This window comes from Mesocricetus auratus, unplaced genomic scaffold (assembly GCF_017639785.1).
Source record: "Mesocricetus auratus isolate SY011 unplaced genomic scaffold, BCM_Maur_2.0 Super-Scaffold_100003, whole genome shotgun sequence".
In the NCBI taxonomy this organism is placed as follows: domain Eukaryota; kingdom Metazoa; phylum Chordata; class Mammalia; order Rodentia; family Cricetidae; genus Mesocricetus; species Mesocricetus auratus.
Window position 1 is genome coordinate 45,497,533 of NW_024429188.1, and position 23,205 is coordinate 45,520,737.

The window sequence follows — 23,205 nt, forward strand, 5'->3', positions numbered from 1 at the left end:
CCTTTGCTTGGGTTTCTAGGAGTAAAATATTCACTTGTGCTTTAGACAGGGTACCCCATCAGGGGCAGTGTCAGTTGTTGGATGAGAAAATAAGACAGCCAGAAAGAAGCATGATGATGTAGCCATCTCCCTGGCTGCCTGTGCACAGCTGTCAAGACACTCCCCCTTCTACTTTCCCTAACTCTTACATTCTCCAAATCCCTCATGTTAAGAAAGAAGGCTTACTGCCCATTCCACTTACCCAATCACTGCAGGCCTTCTTGTAAGGTAAGGGACACCTGCCTGCACTTAGAGCCCTCTTGGGTGTGGAGAAGGGTAGGAGAACTTGGATTTTGTTCCCTCGTTCATAATAACAACACCTCTGGGAGATGGTTAGAGATCTCCATGCTCCTAGTCTAGCCAGGAAACCCAAGGGTCCCTCCTAAGGTGATCACACAACCCAAAGTAGCTGGGGTTAGATTTGAACTCATATAAGAATGACGTTAAATCAAGGCTGCCAGTGTTCTGTCAGGGACAAGGAATCAGGAGCATCTAGGACAGGAAAAGGAGGAAGGGACTAACATTTAAAGGTTGTTCAGTGGAGCCCAAGCATGTTATCTCATTGGCTCCTAACAGCACAATTGGGAAGCCACAGTCAGGCTTAGAGAAGGGCTAGGGCTCGGATAAAGGCACAGTGCTAGAAGACAGATTCAAGATTTACGTCTGTCAGGCTCCAAAGCATCTGCTTCTTCACTAACAGCAAATAACATTTGTTGAGAACCTCAGTTATGCTAGTCGTGGTTCTAAATCAGTTTAACTCCCCGAAAAAATAGGTGCTCTTGTTATCTTTTGTTATAAAAATGGAAAAACTAAGGCAATAACAGGCTAGGGCCACCCAGTTAGAGAGTAACAGGACTGGGTTGGAATCTGGGCAGTCTACTTCTGGAGCTCATGGACCTGACCACTTCAAGGCTACATTCATGTGGAAGGTCAGGGTTGAGACGGAAGTCTGTGGTTTTCTAAGGCCACTGTGGAATGCTGTGCACTATTGCTTGCTGAAGGAATACCCAAAGCCACAGAGGTTGTACTTCCTCCCAGTGGCCGAATCCAAAGGCAGAGCTAATCTCCAGGGAGCGAGGGACTATGCAGTCATCGAGAGCAGCCACACTCCCTGGCCTATAGCAGTTGCTGCATAGTTGTTCATGCTCAGGCTTCTGGTTGAAGGGACAGAGGGTACATATGTAATGGAATGCCTTCTCTCTGCCTTAGATCTCCATGCTGCCATGCTGTGGAGTGGAACACCTCTCTCTCTCTCTCTCTCTCTCTCTCTCTCTCTCTCTCTCTCTCTCTCTCTCTCTCTCTCTTAGATTTTTATTTAAATTAGAAACAAGGTTGCTTCACATGTCAATCCCAGATCCCTCTCCCTACCCTCCTCCCACACCCCCACAACCCCCCCAGCCCTCCACCCATTTCCCACTCCTTTCCCCAGGGAGGGTGAAATTCTCCATGGGGCATATCCAGAGTCTGTCATTTCATTAAGGCAGGGTCTAGGCCCTTCCCCAAGAGTCCATGGTGAGAGTATCCCTCATTGTAAGATGGGCACCCAAAGTCCATTTGTATGCCAGGGATAAACACTGATCTACTACCCAAGGTCCCACAGATTGCCCAGGCCTCCTCACTGACACCCACATTCAGGGGGTCTGGATCAGTACCATGCTGGCTTCTCAGCCATCAGCTTGGGGCCCAAGAGCTCCCCCTTGTTCAGGTCAGCTTCCTCTGTGGGTTTCACCAGCCAGGTCTTGGCCCGTTTGCTCATTACTCCTCCCTCTCTGTCACTGGGTTCCAAGAGTTCAGTTCAGTGTTTAACTGTGGGTGTTTGCCTTTGCTTCCATCAGTCACTGGATGAAGGGTCTAGGATGGCATGTAAGGTAGTCATCAAACTCATTATCAGGGAGGCGCATTTAAGGTAGTCTCTCCACTATTGCTTAGTTTGGCAGTTGGTGTCATCCTTGTAGATCTCTGGAAATCTCACCAGTGGAGCTTCCCTCTTTAAGCCCATACTCAGGGGGAGGTGACTGGGAGGAGCCACCTGTCTTAGCTGTTGCTATCTTTCTGACCTGGCCCAACAGAACTCTAGCTAAGATACTTCTCAGACCAGAGCTAGGGAAGGGGTGGGGGAAGACCCTAACCTCCCCAGGATATAGAGGGGGAAACCAGGGCCGCAGGGTAAGTTGTAAGCAGATTTAGGAGCAGACCCTTCTGAATAAACTTCAGGACAAAACCACTGTTGAACAAAGTCCTCAAAGGCAGACGGACGCTTGCTGGAAACAGGCTTGGGACCTTTCAGGGTCCCAGGACTTGGCTCTTTGCTGGACCAATTTGACCTCTGAAAGGGAAGTGAGGCCACTGGGAGTAAGTTATTCTGGGCCTCATGATGACATGCCCTCCCCCCAGAGACCCAAGCCTGGCTCTGTGCCACGGGGTCTCCGGGGGGCCTCTGGACAGCAGCCATGGCACCCGGCCTTCTGAGGTCTGGGGAAGGGTGGATGCTGTGTGGAAGGATCACTGTTTCTAAATGGCTTACTGCCCAGAAAGCCTCCAGAACTGCCCACTGTTACATTACTGCTGTTCGAGTTTAGATCTTAGGACTTGAAAGGCTCTTGGATGCAGATAAAGTAAGGAAGTCTTCTCTTCAGAAGCTATTCATTGAAACATATACACTTAACTTATGTGAACTACGACAGAGCTGCTCTGCCCTGAGGCAGGGGGATAGATGAAAAGACATTTGCTTTTTAGGGGGTGTGGTCTGACTTTTTGTGGCTTCCCAGGGGACAGTTCAGGAATTCTGAGAGATGTAATTGTCCACAGTAGTATTTTTTCCAGACTTGCCCTGTACCTAACTCTGTAGCAGGAAGCATATAATAGAACGAAACCCCTAACCCTGCCTTTCACTGTACAGCTGAGATCACTGAAACCCAGAAGGCAATGTCCTCTGCAAGGTGTCAGACCGAGGCAAGATTGCTGGCTTTAGAATAGGGCTGGAGGAGGACCACCCTGATGCAGAGCCAGAGCTCCTTTCAGAAGGGTGTCCAAGTCCACAGACTTCACCCTTCCACCCCTGCCATCACCCCCTCAGAGCTTCCTGTGCAGGAGCTGCTCCTCAGTCCTCTCCGGGCACTCTCCACAACTCCCCTGTGATACTGGTTGAGCCTGGAACCTCCGGGGATAGCTTGTGTGTTATTTGGTAGGCCAGGAGGCAAGCTGGCCAGTGTAGCAATGTACAGGTGGCAGGAATAGCGGGCAAGCCGGTAGAACGGTCTAGACACCCAGGCTGGGGAACTGGGATATTCAGGGAATTTCAATCAGTGTTGCTGTTCGTCCCAGCCAACTGGCTAACTGTGCGGAGTTTGAATCACTGGCCCGCCTCCTGGTCCCTCCTCCTTAGCCAGCCTCTCTCCCTCCCTCCTTCCCTCTTTCCAGTCCTTTCCTCCCTTCACTCTCCAGGAGGGGCCTGCCGTTGAGCTGAGCAGGCTGCTGCTGTCTGCCTCTCCCCTCCCAGTGCCGCTGATGGAGCACAGGGATAGGGCTGGCTCTCGCAGAGCCCTGGGACTCTTTTCGCTTTTCTTCTAGATAGAGGGTTCAGGCCCAGCAGAGTCCTGCTGAGCCCCTCCAGCTTCTGGCGCCCCACCATGCCTCTGCTGGATGTGTTCTTGGCTTGCTTCAGGAAAGTGAAGGTAAGTGTCTGCTCAACTGCAGCACAGCTAAGGCCCCTGATCATGGGAGAAGCAGGCAGCTGAGCCCATTGCATGATGACTGGGAAGACCTAGTTGGCTGCTGAGACTTGGGTAAGGCTCTGGGAGCTGGAGAGGTTTAGATTCAATCCCCACCCCCAGGCCCTGGTCTCTGAACTTCCACTTCTTTCCTATGGAAACGAGTAAGTGCGCTGACTCTTTTTCATGAAATCGGTCTCTAGTTTCCCAAACCTGCCACAGAGATAAGATACATGACCTCTTTGAGCTTCAGTTTCCCACCTTTAAAATGAAGAGAGCTAAACCAGCTTTGGAGGGTAAAGGGGCTGCTGTTACTGTTCACACAGTAAATATTTGCAAACACCAAGAGGTGAGGTGTGAAGTTTCTAGCATGATGCCTGACATGTGGCATCCACACCAACAAGTGTGTGTATTGAAATTCGTCAACATGTAGCAAGCATCTACTATGCACCTGGTACCAGGGAGCTACACAAGACAGAAAGGGTGTGGCGTGTAGCCTTCAAAAGGAAATGAGAACCATGACAGATGTTTATCAAGCCCTCGTAAGGTGCCAGGCACTATATATATCCTACATAGACAGGCAGGCAGGCGCTAAATAACTGTTGAAGGCCTACTCTCTCCTGGTTATGGGAAACGCAGGAACACAGCAGAATCCATGGGGATGCGGAATGCAAGGTTTCTGTTCTCAAGTACCTAGGTACTAAGGTGTGTTTAGAATCTGCATGTGTAGAGCTGGGCGGTCTTTACTACTAGCTAGTAATTCCCTTCTTTGATAGTTGTGGAAGAGGCACTGCAAATGGCTGAGTGCTTCAACATCACTCAGCTATGGCTGGCACGGTTGGAGTCTGGACTCTAAACTCTGTGCTTTTCTAGATACAATATGGCGCCTCCTTGATATAATAAGTACAGGCTTCTGGGAAGACTTTTGAGCAACTAATCCTCCTCTAAGACAGAGTGGAAGACTTGCTGGGACTCTTCGGAAAGGAGGCTCCGTTCCACCCAGAGAGACTTGGAACTATCTCACAGGAGGTTACATCTGGGTTGAGCCTGAGGATGGAAGGAAGAGAAGAGTTTGTCAGTCCACGCAGAGGGTCAGGGGATTGCAGGCATTCCAGGCAGGAGTAACTACACGAGTAATAACTGGCAGAGGGTGGTGGATCTGGAAATTGGGTGTGGGCTGGTGGTAGTGGTGGTGGACTGAGAGTTGGAAGAGAGTAGGGAACTCTTCAAAGGCTTTGGAACTCACCTGGGGGCTCATGGTCTTCTATTACTGGGGGGTGTTCTTGTGAAAACTTTTCCCTATCTGGTAGAAATGGAGAAACACAAAGACAAGCACAGTTTTTGTAAATATATATTAACTCAATGAAGGAGTCTTTCTTCGGACATTCTTGAGTCTTTCCTATGGGGTTAGGGTTCAAATTATATTCCTTTTACAAAATACGATTGAGAAAAAGTTTTATTGTCTGTTTTCAGCGTAATTAAAGATTGTGATACTGTTTCCCTATATGTATTAAAAGCATTATTCTTACCCATGAAATCTTGAAGGCTAGGGCCTGTATTTTTAGGGCTTTGGGAACTGATTTTAATAAGGTAGGCATGTAATTAAATGGGTGGTTTTGGGAGAAGTGCACCAGCAGCAATTGCAGGCAAGGGTCCCAGTGGAGAGAGGGCCCAGGAAGAAGATTGCTGCAATGGCCATGAGGCTTGGTATGGACACGGAGGAGTTGGTGAAGAGTTGGGTAGAATGATGAAGAAAAAGGAAAGGTGAATTTAAAGTGATTTTGGGGTTCGATGCCTGAGGACCCGTCTGCTATTCCATTAATGAACCATGCTAGGTGCTTGACAAGAATGTCTATCCTTTGTGCTCATTAGTCCAAGGTTCTCAGGAAATACCTCCGATTCGTGACGGTCTCTTCGCAACCACTGGACTACCGAAATTAAACGAAACAGTCAGAGATCCCCATCCCAGGCCCAAGAAGCATATGTGATTTCATTCATGCATATGCCCATGAACACAAAACATATATGTGCATTTGTACACATTCAGCCATATACACATAGGCATACACAAGTATGCAGATCATCAGTTCTCAACCTGCTGGCCACAACCCCTTCAGGAGTTGAACGACCCTTTCACAGGTGTCACCTCAGATTGTCAGAAAACATAGATATTTGCATTTCAATTCATCATAGTAGCAAAATTACTGTTATGAAGTAGCAATGAAAGTAATTTTATGGTAGGGGATCACCACAACGTGAGGAACTATATTAAAGGGTCTCAGCATTAAGACAGTCGAAAAACACTGAGCAGATACACACACATACAACTACATACCCCTCCAAACACATGTATGAAGAGAAATAGATCTAGGCACATCCACAAAATTAAGTAGAGTACAAGGTCACATGTGTACATATGCACACGAATACATATGTGTACCCACACACAGAGGAGGGAACTGTTGTTATATGTGATCTTTACAGATACAAAGCGGCATGTGACTAGATCCCAGGGCTGAGAGGTAGCTTGCCAGAGTCACACTTAAATATTGCTCTCACATCCCCTTTTCCAGTGCTGTTGCTTTAAGGCCTCAGTCAGAGGCTGAGTGCTCTAGACCTGTTAGGCTGCTCAAAGGAAGGTGCTGTTCTGAGAAAGCTACCCTTTCAGAGTCAGACCTCCCCATGAACAATCCCACAGCTGTTCAAAAGCTGCCTGAAGGTGGTCTGTGGCTGTGCAGAGCCGGCTGTGCAGAGCCAGGTAGCTGCAGCTGACAGACTACTCAGATCATCTAATTCTGCCTTCTTATAGCCTTGATAAGGAAACCAAGCCCCAATACCTCCATAGCCCATCAGACTTTCTTTCCATCTGCTGAAGAGATGGGGAGGAGGAGGAAAGTGAACAAACTGGGTTTAAGTTCCACCGCAAACCTTCATACATGCATTTTAGCTGTGTACTTTTGAGCATGACTTTTCTGAGCCACAGCCTACGTCCTGAAGAAGTATATTGCCATTGTTGGCATCTCAAAGAAACGATGGGAACCCAGTGATCTTAGCCTGCTCAAAGCAGATTTCCCAGTAGTTCACTGGGAGCAACCAAAGCAAAGGGCAGGGTTTACTCTGTGTTTGGAGAGTGAGGATTAGGGTCTCAGTCCTTTGTCATTGTGAATGCTCAGCTCTCTACTTTGACCCTGCTTTAGTCTAGTGACAGGAGTGACTTATTTTGGAACTGAAGGCTGATAGTTCAGAAGCAAAGGACACTACAGAGGTGCAAGAGGTCAGTCCAAACCTTAGAATTGTTTTTAGTTTCTCTAGGTTAGGAGCAGCCTAGGCAAAGGTATTTGGGTGTGAAAGGAGCCCAATATCCAGTTCCTAGTGTGTCTTTCATTGGAGCCAGCAGGGCCAGGACAGTAGATATGGCCACCTCTCTATACCTATACAATCAAGCACGCATAAGACCCTGTCTCCATACTGATGAACTAAGCATTTGTTTGGTTCTTTGATGTGACCTTTTGCTCCCTCCCAGCACCTTGCTTGGTGCTGCGTACATAATAAGCCTGGGAAGGAGTCCTCTGTTAAGTTGAGCACACCAATGCCTAGAGGACACTAGTCTGAGAGGTAGAGCGCCATCTCTGCCATCACCTCTGGGAGACTTTGAGAAGGGTTACATTTCCCTATCGTTCCCGATTTCTTTCTTCTTAAAGCATAAGTATATAATTACATAGTGTCAGAGGTAGAAAGGCCCTTAGAAGTCATCCATTTTCTCCTTCCCGACCACTCATGAGGAAACTGAGGCCTCGGGAGGAGGGGCCCAAGGTCATAGGAGTCAGGACGCAGTCTCATCAAGTATAGTCTCTCTTGAATATACTGTGCTCTCTCTACTTGTTGTGTTACAAAATTCAATTGCAGCTTATGTCTGGTAAAATCTTACAGTGATGCTAGGTGGGGTTATCTATACACAGTCTCTCCACACATACACAGTGCATATATGTTTATATGTGATAACAGCCCTCATTTACCCACAAGGAATCTGCAGTATTTGAAGAAATCATGGTTAGTCTCTGGTACACTGCGAAGGCTCTCAGAAGTTAACCATCCAGGTGTAGTCCAACACGGGGCAGCAAGCCTTGCTCCAGTCACTATATTTATGTACTGAAGTCATACACTGTATTCACGCACTGAGTACATATGTGTATATGGATTTCCAAAATGCATCCAGGTACATAGTCTCAAGTACCCTCTTTTGTAAATGATCTTCCCCAAGTACACATGGGACTTCTAAATGGCTAGTCTTCTGTTTTCTGTTTCTTTTTGTTCCTTTAAGACTAAGTCTCACTGTGTAGCCTGAGCCTCTAAGTCCTGGGATAGGTATGTACTCAGCAACCAGCCCCATGTAGCCATGCAAGCACCTGTTCCTATGACAGTAAGCTTTCTAACTCACAACACAGTCTCACATTCATGTACATACATACATATACATGAGGTGAGCAGACATTCTTGTATGTGCTTGCTCATACCCCAGGTCTTCTCCGCTATATGCCAACTCATAGCATCTCATTCTGCTGGGAATCGGCCTGGGAGGATATGGGGTGTAAGTGTGACAATGATTCAGTATTTCCACTCCTCACTTCCAGGACATCTCTGATTTTTTCCATTCCTTTGCCCTTATCTCTACAAACAGATACCAATCACATGCACTGTGTGCTGCTTGTGAGAGGGGCAAGGAGAATGTGGAGAATTTGAGTATACGCAAATGTATACAAATTCTCAGAGCTGGGAAAGGACTTCTGGATCCCATCTCTACATTCCATAGGTTCATAAGCCAGTGTCTGGTGAGTGTGTGAATGTATACATAAATGTGTACATATAAGTTGTGCATATGCAGCCACCTCTCAATTATTGGATCCCAAAAAAACTATGACATAGATTCTCCAGTCATGAGAAAACTGCTTTAAAGGAGCAAGGCAAAGCCCTTGGTCTCAAAGAGAAGAGGATTCACTTCCTGGGTTCTTGGAACAGAATTCTTCAGCTAAGTCAACTATTATAACAGCTGAGTAGTGGGTGCTGGCTCTCAATTTGTGTGAACAGTCCATACTGTGGGTTGTCCCTGCATGGCTAATTGTGAGTTGACTAGATGCTGACATAGGCCAATGATTTTTGAGTCAAGGGCCCATGCACTGAAGCAAGAAATAGGTGGTGAGCAGTTTATTGGTCCAGGAGTTCAAGAGGAGCTGTGGATACACTGGAAAACTTTCTGAAATGAGATTTTTAGTATAGATGAGAGACAGTTGGGTAGGGAAGGAAGCATTGGACAACTGCCATATCTAAGCCAAGCAGTCTTCTTGGGCAAGACACTTCCTTAATGGAATTGCCAAGGAACTGATAGATAAGAGCCTGGCACATGGATCCAAATCTTAAGGACCAGACTGCTGATGAAAATAACAGGGAAATTCCAGGGGAAATAAGGGTGGAAACAGGAAAAGAAAGAGGTAGAGATCTAGGCAGTTTTTTTCCTGGATATAGGGATTGGAAGTAAATGGTAATGGCAATAGGTGGAGAAGATGTTGATAAATGAGAATGAGAAATGTTGATAAAGTTTTGTTGATGTTGAAAATGTAACTCAGGGCCTTTTACAGACTAGACAAGTGATCTGTGCCCTCAGCCTGAGACCTTGAGACTTTCCTATGGAAGTTCTACTTTTTTCTTTTTTCTTTTTTGTTTTTTTGAGACAGGGTTTCTTTGTGGCTTTGGAGGCTGTCCTGGAACTAGCTCTTGGAGACCAGGCTGGTCTCGAACTCACAGAGATCCATCTGCCTCTGCCTCCCGAGTGCTGGGATTAAAGGTGTGCACCACCACCGCCTGGCCAGAAGTTCTACTTTTATGTTCATGATGCAGTTAAAAAGGCCAGGTATTTAGAGTGAGAAGACATGTCATTAATCCTCTTATCTATTATGATCCACCATTTACCTTCAGCTTCTTTGGTGCCAAGATGTGTACAAGTGTGGATGGCCGTGGGATGGAGTGTGCACCAGACACTAGCACTGTTGGGAAGAGAAATGGAGGTGGTTATAGACTAAAAACTAAAGAAGGTTCAGACTACCACTGCCTAGTATTTGTAAAGTACACACTATCCCAGGTCCTTCCTGTGTATTAACTCAATGTATCATAACAAACACACTGTAACTTAGGATTTAAGGCAACACAGCCGTTATGTGATGGCCTTGGACATTTCAATCCAGATAATCTAGTTCCAAAGCCTATTGTAATCACATGTAATCTAGGACTGTTTCTCTGCCTACAAAATTCGAAGGTTCGGTTGGCTTTCATGTCCTTCTTGCTCTGATACTTTCATTATCAGTGTTTTACACACACACACACACACACACACACACACACACACTTCAAGGACAAATAAAACATAAAATACTGCTTTCAAAATGTCAGTGATTTCCACTCTAGTTCCCTAGGGAGGAAGGAAGGGAGCCCAGGCTTAGGGAAAAGAGCCTACATTGGCAATTGTTCCTCCCAGTAGCCCCTAGGGCCTGAGAACAGCTGGAGACCCAGGAAGCTATGGAAGCCAGGGTTTGGTTTATGTTTCCAAATCACTGGTAACAATAACAGGGCAGCAGCCCAGATGGCCTGTGCTGGGGTTTGGAGTCAGAGGTTTCCCAGGGGGCTAGGGGAAGGGCTTTCCTCAACCTCATTTCTCTATCCAACCGTTCGGTAGCCACCTGTGCCTCTGATGCCAGGGAGCATACAGTTAGGACAGTGGATAGTTCCAAGGCTGAGGCTTCCACAGCACGGAGAGAAGGCATGTACTTGAAGAATGGAGTGGAGGCCCTAGAAATGGTCTCAGGCAAACCTTCTCTGGCCTTTCCTCTGCTCTGAGTTTGGTCACCTACTGAGAAATGGAGGGAAGAAAGTGGCTGTGATGACGCAATGGAAGCCATGCACCCAGGTTCTGCTCCCCATCCTTCCCTGTGCCTCCGTTTCCTTGTCTACAACACAGGGAAATATACACATCGTACTTCATAATTGGTTACAGGAATGACCTGTGAAAACTTCTGCCACAAAGTAGATGCTCAGTAAATATAAATTAATATGAAGATAGAAGACTCACTGCTCTTCATGATCTTGAGGCCATAGCTCAGGCCCTCATTTGTTCACTTATGAAATAAAGGAAACTTTTGCTTGCCAGTTCCTTCTTCCTCTGACCTTGGGAAGCCTATTACTGAAGGCTTCTTGTGAAAACAAAAGAATGAGAGAAAACGCCGATGCTATCACCTTGGATTTTGGGGAGGGAGTTGCTTAAACAACCTTCTAGTCTTCGTATCCCCGTGTCTCTCATCGTGCCTCTGGTCATAGTTCAGAGCCTGGAGCAGAGGTTCCACTCGCACTGGAACCACTGTATCTTTCCCCACCAGCCGCTTCCTACCCTGCTCCCTCTAAGACCACGCTGCTCTTCCCAAAAAGATTCCCAAGCTTTTGGCAGGAAGGAGCATCTGTGTTGACTGGTGGGAAAGGCAAATCTTTGGGACAGGACATTCCTGAGATTATCTAGGAAACCCCAGGGGGTTGCAGCTTCTCCCTTACTCTTTTCCCTGGCTTGGCTGATAGCCTGCTAAGACCATGCAGTAGGGGGAGACCGGAGAAGACTTGAGGACAAGGTGACTAAATGTGGGGAGCCAGGCTTCAATCAGCCCCCAGAGCCTGCTGAGGGGTTAGGGTGGAAGAAGAAGGAAGTCCTAACAGAACTGGAGGAGAAGGGATTTGTGGGTACGTATCTGAAAGTGACTTATAGAATGACGGGTGATCCTGAGGCTACAGCTCAGGGAGTCTTTTGGGTAGTGGGTGACTAAACAGGAGGTCACAGTAGTCCTAAGGATAAGAACGGACACTCAAGTCTTGTGTGTGAGAAGCCATAATCTCCAAGCTGCTGTAAGATAGCTGCAGCCTCAGTGAGGAGACAGGTGATTCCTAGTGCTTGACTCGCATGCATGAAGCTCTAGATTCCATTCAGAGTGCAACACAAAGTCACATATGGTGATCCTCATCTGCAATTCCAGCACTCAGGAGGTGGAGGCAGGATGCTCTGGACTCCAGGGTCATCCTTGGCTACACAGTGAGTTCCAAGTCAGCCTGGGCTATAAGAAACCCTGTCGCAAAAGAGGAGGGAGGAGAGGTTGTCTCAGAAGGAGCTCTACAAAAGCCTTTTAGAAGTATTTCTTCCACCGCTCTCAAGACACTGGAACTGTCTTTCCCCTTCTCTTATACTGAAAGGAAAGAATTGCCAGCGACCTATCATTATAGAAAGGAACAAGCCTGAGGCCCAGCAGAGATTTGGCTAGTTGAATATTCAGGGTGAAATCTAGAATGTCCTTCTTAAAAGCAGCTCTCAACTGCCTGTTTTAGGGCAGAGATTTATATCTTCCACCCTCAGCAGACATTATATACTCAACACTAGTGCGTGTTCCCAGGACACTGGCTTGAGATTTGAACGTGGAACCATGACAGAAGTGTTCCAATGTAGGACTTAGTGACGCGCTCAGTCCAGCTCCAACCAACATGCCATCTTCCATGTATCCAGCTGTTGTCTCAGCAGCTCATATCGAGTGAGAGCCTGGCACAATCCAGCACCCATCCCAGCTCTAGTAAGTTTACTGAGTATAGTAAACAACACACGCACGCGCGCGCACACACACACACACACACACACACACACACACACAGTGTCACATTCACGTACCCACCTCCCAGTTGAAAGACTTTGGGAGCATGAGCGTTGAGCTCTAGAAAGGCCAGGGGAGCTTGCTTTCCATAGTAACCATAGTTTGTGGAGGCAAAAGCTGGGTTCGGCCTGGGGGTGTTGAGGTCCCAGTGTGAAGGGAGGAGGGTCAGGCCATGAATAGGGCTCTGTGTGGCCACGTTGAGAGGACTGGGGGAGGCTGGAATGTGAGGAACGTGCTCTCATGACTGTGGCCTGAGGCCTGGGTCTGTAGCACAGGGTTGATCAGGGGTGACAGGATGGTGGGGGGCAACAAAGGTGGAGTGTGAAGCTGAGAAAGCAGGCAGGGAGAGGACAAAACAACTTTCCAGGACTCCCCTCAAACAGCAGTGCAGGGACTGTGGGGGCCTGTAGGCTGGCCAGAGAGAGTGCTAGGGACAGTGAGTTTGGTTCCAGTCATGTGGCTGTGAGTTCTTTGGGTCTGGATCAAGCATGTTGATAGCTTTTGCAGTTTCTATTCAAACTCTGTCTCAGACTTCTCTACTCTCCACCCAGCAACCATCTTCCTGCTTTTCACTTTGGCTCTCTCTCTCTCTCTCTCTCTCTCTCTCTCTCTCTCTCTCTCTCTCTCTCTGTCAATCTATTTCTCCTTTTTTATTTGCTGGGAGGAGTCTCAGTACTGTATGTCATGCTTGCCTGGAACTCAAAGTCCTCATATCTTAGGCCTCCAAACACTGGAGTATAGGTGTGCACCCCTATACCTGACCTCTTTTTCTTTCCAAAATCCATCTCCTTGTTTTTCCTGTCTGGTTACTTTCTTTCCTACAAGACTGTAGGGGCAGCATCTTGGGATGGACAAGGCATTAGTTAAAACAAGATGGAGAGATTAGAGTGGTAGTAAGGCAGAGACTTTTGGGATAAGACTGGGGGACCAATAAACAAACGGACTATTCACATGGCAGAAACCAGATAAAGGACAAAGGATGAGAAAATAAAAATGGATTCCTGAAGGACATCTAGGTATCTGGCCTGGAAACTGGGGGGATTCTGGCCCTAAAATCAGAAAGAGAGGAAAAGGCAGTTCTAGAGAGTATGGGAGGCAATCTCCCCATTACTGTGAATCTTGTCTGATTACTTACAATCTGATCCATTCTAAGGACTGACACATCTCTCCAGAGAGGTCTAACAGGTACTGGGGTACACTTGAAGAAGCCAGCATGAACAAAGTAAGATGCAGTCCCTGCCACCAAAGGGTCTGCAGTCTTGTAGGAAAAAAAGTGACCAGACAGGAAAAGGGGGAGATGAATTTTGGAAAGAAAAAGCGAGACAAGGTGTAGGGGTGCACACCTATACTCCAGTATTTGAGGCCTGAGATATGGGGACCATGAGTTCCAGGCCAGCATAAGCTACAGTAGTCAGAGAGAGAGAGAGGCAGAATGAGTCCTGTGCATGGGAGAGTAGCAGATTTGACAAGGCGAGGGAGGCGAGGAATGGCTGAGACAGATGCTCTACGGCCACGTGTCTGGGTCTGGGCTGCAGCCAAGGTCCATGACTTAGTCTTGACCCCGCTGAAAGCAGAGAGGATAGCAATGTACAGAGTTGCCCATGCCCCTCACTGGCTGAAGTACTCAGGAAAGAGGGTCCTACATGTCGCCTCGGCAGTACAATAGCACTGGCCCTGTTCACAGGGACATGGGGAAGCTGGCCTTGAGGGTATGAGAATGTAAGAGCAAGTCTCACCCCTCTTGTCTGTCATGTGGTGGCATAGGTGAGGGAAACATGCCCTCCCCCTTCCCCCTACTGCTTTCAGCTGTTGAGGGAGCTGACCACTTTGCCAGCTGCAACACTAGGGAGAGTGGGCCCTGCACCTTGTCTGGGCAGCACAGTAGAGCTGACCCTGTTGGCAGAGGTGTGGGTGAACTGTCCCCACTACTTGTCTGGCATGTGGTGGCATGGGCAGGGGAGACATGCCCCTCCCATCAACCCGAGGCTGGTGGGAGAGCTGGTCCTGAGGTCACAAGAGCAGAAGAACTGCCCTGGCCCCTACACCTCACCTGGGCAACACAGTAGAGGTGGTCCTGTAAGTGCAGGTGTGGGAGAGCAGACCCACCTGAGCTCTGGCCACGCCCCTTGCTCATTGTTGCAGGGGTGAACTAGCCAGGCCAATGCTGGAGAGCTCATCAAAGACAGGGGAGAGCTGCTGGGCTGACCAACCCTGTGACTACCCAGACCCAGAAACAGGGCTATGTGTTTGCCCACCCCAACATCCACCCCATCTGTGATCTGCTGGAGCACAGGGGTAGGGGGTGGGGGTGGGGTCGGTCCTGTGGAGCTAGGGCTACAGGATCTCCACCAGACAAGGCAGCAACAATATATCCAGGAAGAGTCCAGTGAGGGCCCAGTGTCAATGGTGAAGGGACCTTGAACAAAATCAGCGGTTCTTTGTGATAAACGCCTGCATGTAAAGCTGTATGGATAAAGGGTTTACTGTGTGACTCACTGTGTCACATTGCAGCTTCCATGATGAGATTTTCCCTTCTTTTCCTTTTTTCTCTTAAATTGTATTTTGTTTTATTCTTGCGGGGGGGGGATGGGCGGGATAGAGTGGCATGATGGGAAGATTCTCAGGAGTGGGCTAGCTGGGCCATATGTTAGATATTTTCCTCTACACTGATTTGTATGTGTCTGGAATAGCTTATATCCTCACAAGCAGTGTCTAAGGGACCCTTTCCCCATCCTTGCTAGTATTGTTTTCTCTTGGTGGGTGGGGTGGGACAAACTCTTGGCTAATGATGTTAGTGAGGTTTGTCAAGTATCAAAAACAAAACAAAGCAAACAAAAAACCAGACCAAACCAACTAAATAACAACAGGCAATTACAGCATGAATGTAACTATTCCTCCTTTGTTTTCAGTGACTTCCCAGACTGACATGGACCTCTGTAATCTGGGCCCTATCAACTGATCTGGTTGCATCTGATACTCTACTCCACAGCTAGACTGCAGGCAGTTTCTCGGAGAACCTGTCTGGATATGTCTTTGCCCTTTTAAATGCTCTTCCTTAGCCGGGCGATGGTGGCACACGCATTTAATCCCAGCACTCGGGAGGCAGAGGCAGGCGGATCTCTGTGAGTTCGAGGCCAGGCTGGACCGACAGCCTCCAAAACAATACAGAGAAACCCTGTCTCGTAGAACCAAAAAAATGCTCTTCATTTTGATTGCCATGCTTTCCCACCCCCTTGTCTGCCTTCAAACCTGGTCCAATTGCTTTCAAAAGGGCCCCATGAGAAAGCATCCTCCCACTCCCAACAACAACAACAACAAAAAATGACCCCTTCTGCTCAGTCCAGAAAGCCTTGTGCTTTACAGTAGCAGGGGTGTTGCTATGACCTGAACGTGTATATGACAGCTTCCACATTTAGCTTGAATTCACAGGCAAGGAGGGAACTTGTCTGAGTTGTCTCCATCCCTGAGTACCTAGTCCCGAGGGGGTATCTAGGGGAGGGATGAGGAAATGAATAAATACAATATGAATCAATGGTTCGCTGAATAAGGAGTTGTCACTGCTAACCTTGGCCCTTTACACTTGGTTCCTGCTTTAGGGGTCTTAGTGTGTACCGAGGCTGGCCTCAAGCTTACAGTCCTCCTGATCAGTCTCCAGACTGCTGGGATTCCGGGCGTGCAGCACCTTCCAGCTCTGAGTCTTTTGTCCATGTTGCACTTATGGCTTGGGCTCAGAACTTTCAAATCTGACAGGAATGTGTTCAGCCACCAGGAGACAAGACAAGTTCCACTGTAGTCTAGCACCAGGAGACAAGACAAGTTCCACTGTAGTCTAGCCCCAGCATGCAGAGGTTCATGCCCCATCTTCCTCCACAGAGCTTCCAGCTACCAGAAAAAATCAGGATCAAGGGCAAAATTCAAGTAGGAAAAGATCTGGTGGCCTGTAATCCAAACAATTCACTAATGAAGGTAGAAGAATTATGAATATGAAACCAGTCTGGACTACATGAGACCAAGTCTCGGGAGTTGAGGGATAGGGAGCAGAGAGCACTATATACCAATCCCCCTTTCCCCAACTTTTTGTTTTGGTACAGGGTCTCCCTACATAGCTCAGGCTGGCCTTGAATTCATTCTGTAGCACAGGTAGGCACTGAACTTGTGTTCCTGTGTTGGCCTCCTGAATATCTAGTCTTATAGGCCTACACCACCTCTAATTATCTTTTGAACAAACTTTAATTTTATTATACCAGTGATGAGTTGGGCTGGCAGTAGGATAGGAGAGAAGGGATTTATCGTGACTGGAGTAGGACTGCAGAGTAGCTGTCTTTCCCAACTGTTGGTGTATCTCCTACTTTCCCATGGCTGTCGCATTTGGGACCTCACATGGCTTTGCCGTTTCTTCCACCCCGTCGGTCTTTCTCTTTCTTGTGTTCCCTTTTGCCCAGCAGTGAGGTTATATTGACTTATCTGCTCATGGTTCCACTTTGTAGCTTCTCAGGTGACTTTCGTATCTGTTCCTCTCTCAGCATGCGTCTCTGATTTTAGAACTTTCTGTCTATGTCACTAACATCCTGCATGGACTCACCAGTGAACGCTAAAGTGGATACGCATCCAATTCCTTTTTCCTTGTGGGCAAATGCGCTCTTCAAGAACTGACCTGACCTGTAGCCATTCTAGGGTGATCTAAGATAGAGGCAAGTCTTCCTAGGATTAGGAATCACTGGGACTCAGTCTCTGTATCAGATGCAGTCATCATTGTCCTGAGGGTAAGAGACGGGGCACCTACTCAGACAGCCCCTTTCCCGATAACCTTTTGGTGGATTTCAGGTTTCATGAAGGACACAACAAGCAAGAAGATGCTATCGCTGAGAAATAGACCTTCCTTCCTTCCTTTTCTCTTTCTGTCCTTAACAGCTTGATTGCTATCATTTTAGTCCAAGCTTCTGACATTGTTTGCTTGAAGACTTGCAAAAGCCTTCTTCTAGATCTCCCTGCTTCCATTCCAGCGCTGCAGCCCACTCCCTGTGCAGCAGCCCAAATGAGCCTTTGAAGGCAGCAGTCAGATCTTATCACTTCACTCTTTGCTCCCCAATGGCTGCCTACTTGTGGCTCCCGGCACAGCCGAGAGCTTCTCGGTGGCTTTTAAACTCCTGCCGAGGGACTTTTGGCTGTTACCTCACCTCTCTCTCTCTCTCTCTCTCTCTCTCTCTCTCTCTCTCTCTCTCTCTCTCTCTCTCTCTCTCTCTCTCTCTCTCTCTCTCTCTCTCTCTCTCCAGATTTTTCCTGGGAAGTTCTGCATCAGCGCTTCACATAGATCACTCCTTATCTCCCAGGTGGCTGCTCAAAGTCCAGCTCCCTGGAGGGATAAGCTCCCCGTGTCCACCTCCCTCTTCACACTTCCCTATCACTCTGCAGTTCATGTTTTGGAAAGTTTCTCCTGGATCTTGTGATGCCTGAAACATTCCTCTTTATTTGTTGGTTGTCACTTCCCACTAAGAAGTGCCCACCATAGGACCTCACTTGCCTAGAGGGAAGTTATACTCTTAATGTCTAGCATGGTGTTCTGTAAATAGTTGCTGAATGAATTCACAAGTATTTTTTATGCATTGAAAAACATTTTTATATTCATTTGTTCACAAAACCTGCGAGGGCAGAAATTTTACTCTCCTGCTCCTAAGTATGCAGAAACTGAGACTCAAGAAACTGAGTGTTACTCAGTGTCACATATGATCAATAAGGAAAGGAAGGCTGCCCTCAGCTTGGACTTTCCAGTTCTAGATAATTCTATTTCCACAAAATAACGTTACTTCTAGCCTGCCCAGTGCTAAACACCTGTGCCAAACAGATGCTTACACAGTCTTTGACAGTCTGTAATCTCAGGCATTGAAACTGTACTGTGAACTACTTGGGACACTCCCCCTTTTCTAAGACAAAAGTGAATCAGAAGAATTAGCTAGCAGAGTAGGAAAAGAAGTATGGAGTAGGTAGAAGAGTCTGGGATTGTACGCTCTACTTTTCTTCTTACTTCATCTTTCTCATCTGTGGGCCTCAATATGTCCTTCCATGAAATGGGTAGATTGAACTTTTTTAGTTTAAAGATCCCTTTCAGTTTTTAAATACATGTTTATTTCTTGTGTGTATACAGTGTGCACATGCACAGATATGAAAACCAGAGGCCAGCTTGCAGGAATTGGTTCTGTCCTTCTACTACGAGGGTTCTGGGAATCCAACTCACGTTGTCAGGGTTGGCAGCAAGCACGTCTGCCAGCTTGGCCATCTCACTGGCCCACTTTCAATTTTGACATTTTCTCTCCGCAATGCCATTACTTCTTCTGTGTTTCCTTTGCAGTGCTTCCCGTTGCTGCCAGCGAGGAAGAATGCTGGTAAGTATCCGGGATGCACGCCGCACCTCACAAACGACTTCCAGCGAGCTACAGCTTCCCAGTGATCTGTATGGGCTAGCTGATCACCTTAAGGAACTGAGGCAGCCGGCTGAACGGCAGAGCAGGAAACACTCTCTCTGCCTCCCTCCCCTGGGCCTCTTTTTACTCTGCATTTTGGCCTTGGCTTATGGGCAGCTCCTCTTTATTTCTCTGATGAAGGTCTGGTCCTTGCCTGTGAGCCAGGGGAGGATTTCCCTCCAGAGCTATCAGCAAGCGGCAGCCACCATGTGCTTCCCTTGTTCTCAGATGCCGTCTCCCCACTGGCAAGCGTACTACAGATGGGTGGTGTGTCAGGAAAGGAACATAGGGAAGACGAGGTAGAAGGAAGGAGGCTTGATATTTGGGTACTGTGTCTGTGCCAATGCCAACACTTGATGCATCTGGAAGGATTCCAAGAGGAGGTAGGCCTTGGGACTAGTTGGATTAAGGGGGCACAGTAGTTAAATACTTCCTTCTGCTCCCTGGCCACTTTCTGTGAGTGTGGCCACCTTCTGCCTTCTGCGCTCTGGTGTCATCTTGGATGTGAGTATGCCAGTAGCAGTCTGTGTTCGCTGTACTGAAGAGAATGCCACTGTCTAGGGAGAGATGACTGCTTTGGCAAACAAGTGAACATAGGATGCTAGCCAGGAAAGGGTTTGCAGTCACTGCTGGAACATGTAGCCTAGGCCAGGCTCTGCTGAGGTCATCAAGGCCTCAGCCATTCCCATCCACTCATTTTTTTTTCCATTGGGAGGAGCTCATGACTCTAGGGCTAGGGCTGTGGGTGGTCACTGAGACAGAAAGGCATCAATGAAGACTCGTGGTAAAGACGAGGGTGAGGCGTCTTCTGAAGGTGTTAGAAGGGACAGCAGGAACCTTGCAGTCACTCATTGACCTTACAGGATAGTTGGAGTTGCTTTTGGCAGGCCTATCAGAAGCCAGAACGGGGGGGGGGGCAGTTGGTGACTTCCCAAGTTCTTTTCCACTAGAGGAACCCGAGTTCTTGGGTGGTGGCTGCTAAAAAGGAGAACTGTCAGGGTGAGGTGTTTATTTACATTGCTATGACAGCAGATGAGAGAGGCCTGTTTTAAAGAAGAAACATTGCTTTGACAAGCACACAGTATGCATCTGTTTCTCAACCCCCCCATCATCATTCCAGGGCTTCCTGCTGAGTACAGTTCCTTCTCTGCACCAGGGACCTCTAGGAGCACAAGTTCGGGGTGCTGTCCATACTAACGGAATGACAAACTTCTCCATTTCCCAGACGCCAGCTGTACAGGCTAAAAGAAACCCCTCAGGCCCTGAAATAGTGGCCCCCTATCCCAGACAAATGCACTTGCAGCCGCGAAGTTGTCTTGTGAGAATGTCTGTGCCAGAGGAGCCGGAGACCCAGCTCAGTTGCTAGAGTGCTTGCCTAACATGCATGAAGCTCTGGGTTCAATACAGAACACAGCAAAAATGGGGTGTGGTGGGGCAGATGGCTAATCCAGTATTCAGAAGGCAGGGGGAATCAGAGTTCAAGGTCATCCATGTCTACATCTTGAGCTAAGAAAAGAAAATCTGTACAGAGTTGACACATTTGTGCTGAGCCCTGGGAGTATGGGTGCTGTGTGGCCTCCAGAGGAGAGAGATCTTTTAGTGGTAGCAGGAGAGGTTGCCCTCTGGGAAGCCGAGATGGGACTGCTCTGCCTGCCATTTGTTTGGCTTCAAGTTTGAAAATATCTATTGAAGATCACATGTTCTCAGGCCAGATCAAGAACAAGTCATCAGAAGTTATGAGTTCATATGAATGTAGTAACTGCAGCAGCAAGGTGCTAGTCCAGAATTCCATACAGATCTTATTGTGTCAGCCCTGACCAATTGCTTCCTCTCTGGAGTGCTGTACGTATCAGTAAAATGGGACTTCTTCCCGAAGACTCATATGGCCACAAGAAATAATGCATTACAGGCATCAAAGTTGTGCTAACCAGCAGCACACATACTAAAACTGGAACAAGCTGAGAAAATAAGTATGGTCTTTGCACAAGGATTAGACACAGGAACAGCAAAATGCTGAACTGGGTATGTGGCTCACACCTCAATCCCAGCAGCATTCAGGAAGGAGAGACAGAAGTCCACGGATGATGGCTTCCAGGATGACCTAGTTACGTAGTGAGTGTCTGTATCCAAATAAGTGTCAAAGTAGTGACCAAGGTGAGTTTTTCTGATATTTCACTGATAGAAAGGAAACCTTGATTTACTTTATTTTTGGTTGAATAGGCAGTGCCTTCCTGTTTCAGAATTCAAGAGTTTTACAAAAACCAAAATGTCTTCTTGCCCTAGTCTCTCAATTTACCAAACAATCCTCTTGGAGGTGATCGATGTCACCAGCTTCTTGGTCCCTCGATGAGTTCCGATAAAGTGAGCTGTTTGGTGGGGTGGGGGTGGGGAGAGGGGCATGCGGAAAGAGGGCCAGAAGAGGAAATGTGAGGGCAGGAAACATGGCTGGTAGGATCAGCCTTTGTTTGGGAGTCAGTCTTGACTCCACCCCCCTCTGCTGGAACCCCCCCTTAGGGAAGGCCTTCCCTTCTAGGAACCTCAGTACAGCCCTGTGCTCCAGAGTGCTAACAGAGTAGAGCAGCGCAGTGGAGGAGAGGACCAGCCAGAGACTTTTTAGAGGCTAAAAGCCCGAGATAGTGCCTCAAATCTGGCAGTAGCCTATGGTTTGCATATATAATATTCTTATTAGGAGGAGTCAACCAGAGTTTTCTCTGAGATAGTATTCCTTTCCTCTGTTCTATGGGCACAGGAAAACGTAGGATGAGAGTTCATGGGATCTCTTGCTATGGTCTTACGTTACTAAAGGGCAAGAGGAATGTCCAGCTCACCTTAACTGGGGTGGACTGCCCAGGACCCCTGTTATCATGCTCCTTCTGCAGACCCCCTAGCACAATGCTCCCCAAACGTCATAGTTCTATGAAGCAACCTTTGAGTTTTCCTCATTCTGTGCCATGGGTATTTAGTCTCTTCCTTTAAATTGACACGACTCTCATTAATGAGACCACTCTAAAAAGTAGCATCTAGGAGGTTTTATGGCACTAGTTACATTTTTCCTGATATATGGTAAATGAAACCAATGGCTATTTACATTCAGAGAGTTCTTTAAATTCATTGATATTGCAGAAAGCATCTCAGGCCAAAGCATAGTTGACAGTGGAATATGTGGAATATGGAAATAGGAACCAGCAGGTCAGGAGGAGTGGAGTCCTTGGGGCATTTGCCACACTCAAGATTTCTGCATCCCTCCATTCCATCTAAGGTCTCCCACCATGTTTTTTGAACATGGGTTGTTTTCTATGATAGATATATTTCTGGAACCCAACAGGAACCCACTTCCTCCAAATAAAACCATAATTCAAACCAGCTTTAATACTCGATGGGGGGGCGGTGCTGGCAGAAGATCTCTATTTTGGTTTTGGTTTTGGCTTTGTCCTTTGCCAGCCGTATGACTTTAGGCTTCTTCCTTCTCCTCTCTGGGTCTAAGTGTCCCTCACTATACAATTTAGTCCTCACTAAAACACCACTAAGGTATATGCTGCTCTGAGAATCAGTGACTTCACCTGCAGGCTCTACACTTCTATGGAAGCCATTAGCTCCCCTGTCCAGCAACCTGCAGAGATGAGGGGGCCTGGGCCTTTCCTCCTACCACTCTTGTGCCAAATCTTCTCTGAGGCCCCTTGCTCACACTGCACAAAGCTCCTTTGTTGCCCAAAGCCATTCAGAGCCTCTCTCCAGGCTCCTGCTGAAGTGGCTGCGGCAACGTGGGGGGGGGTGCTTTGCCTGTAACCAGAGCTGCTACTCCCAACCGGACTGGCTCCAGTCTGGCTGCAGGCTTGTCTTCTGTATTAGATTCTGCCTATCAGCTGTTCAGTACCCTCCCTCCAATTCTGAGGAGTAGGACGACCTATGGAAAAGGTAGAAAATAGAAACATATTTGTTCATTTATTTACATGAGTTCAAGATGCTATTGGGTGTCACCTCGCAAATTCAGGAGAGCAGGAGACAAAAATGCCAAGCATATGAAAACCATCACCACCACCATCATCATCAACATCACAACTCAGGCCACTTCCTTCATTTGAAAAGGACTAAATCATTCTTGTAACTGATAGATGTTTTCAATCACTCTTTTGCTATTTTGCAAAGAGCATTTGCAGAGCATGCCTTCCTTATCATTTGACAGATATTTTCTTCAACAACTTGGAAGATCATAAACATCTACTTAGTTGTAGGGGTATCTGGAACGGATTATCATTTGGGACAGGAAATCTT

The 23,205-nt window shown here is 47.5% G+C and overlaps 1 protein-coding gene across 1 annotated transcript in view; it reads left to right on the forward strand.

Moving 5' to 3' along the window:
- Positions 1-3,488: 3,488 nt before the first annotated feature.
- Stard8 (StAR related lipid transfer domain containing 8) overlaps positions 3,489-23,205 on the forward strand; it is a 78,252-nt gene continuing 58,535 nt past the window's right edge. The window contains exons 1-2 of the mRNA XM_040744235.1: positions 3,489-3,713; positions 18,822-18,855. Of these exons, the coding sequence (XP_040600169.1) occupies positions 3,669-3,713; positions 18,822-18,855 (79 nt within the window). The 5' untranslated portion in view covers positions 3,489-3,668. The remainder of the gene's footprint in view (positions 3,714-18,821; positions 18,856-23,205) is intronic.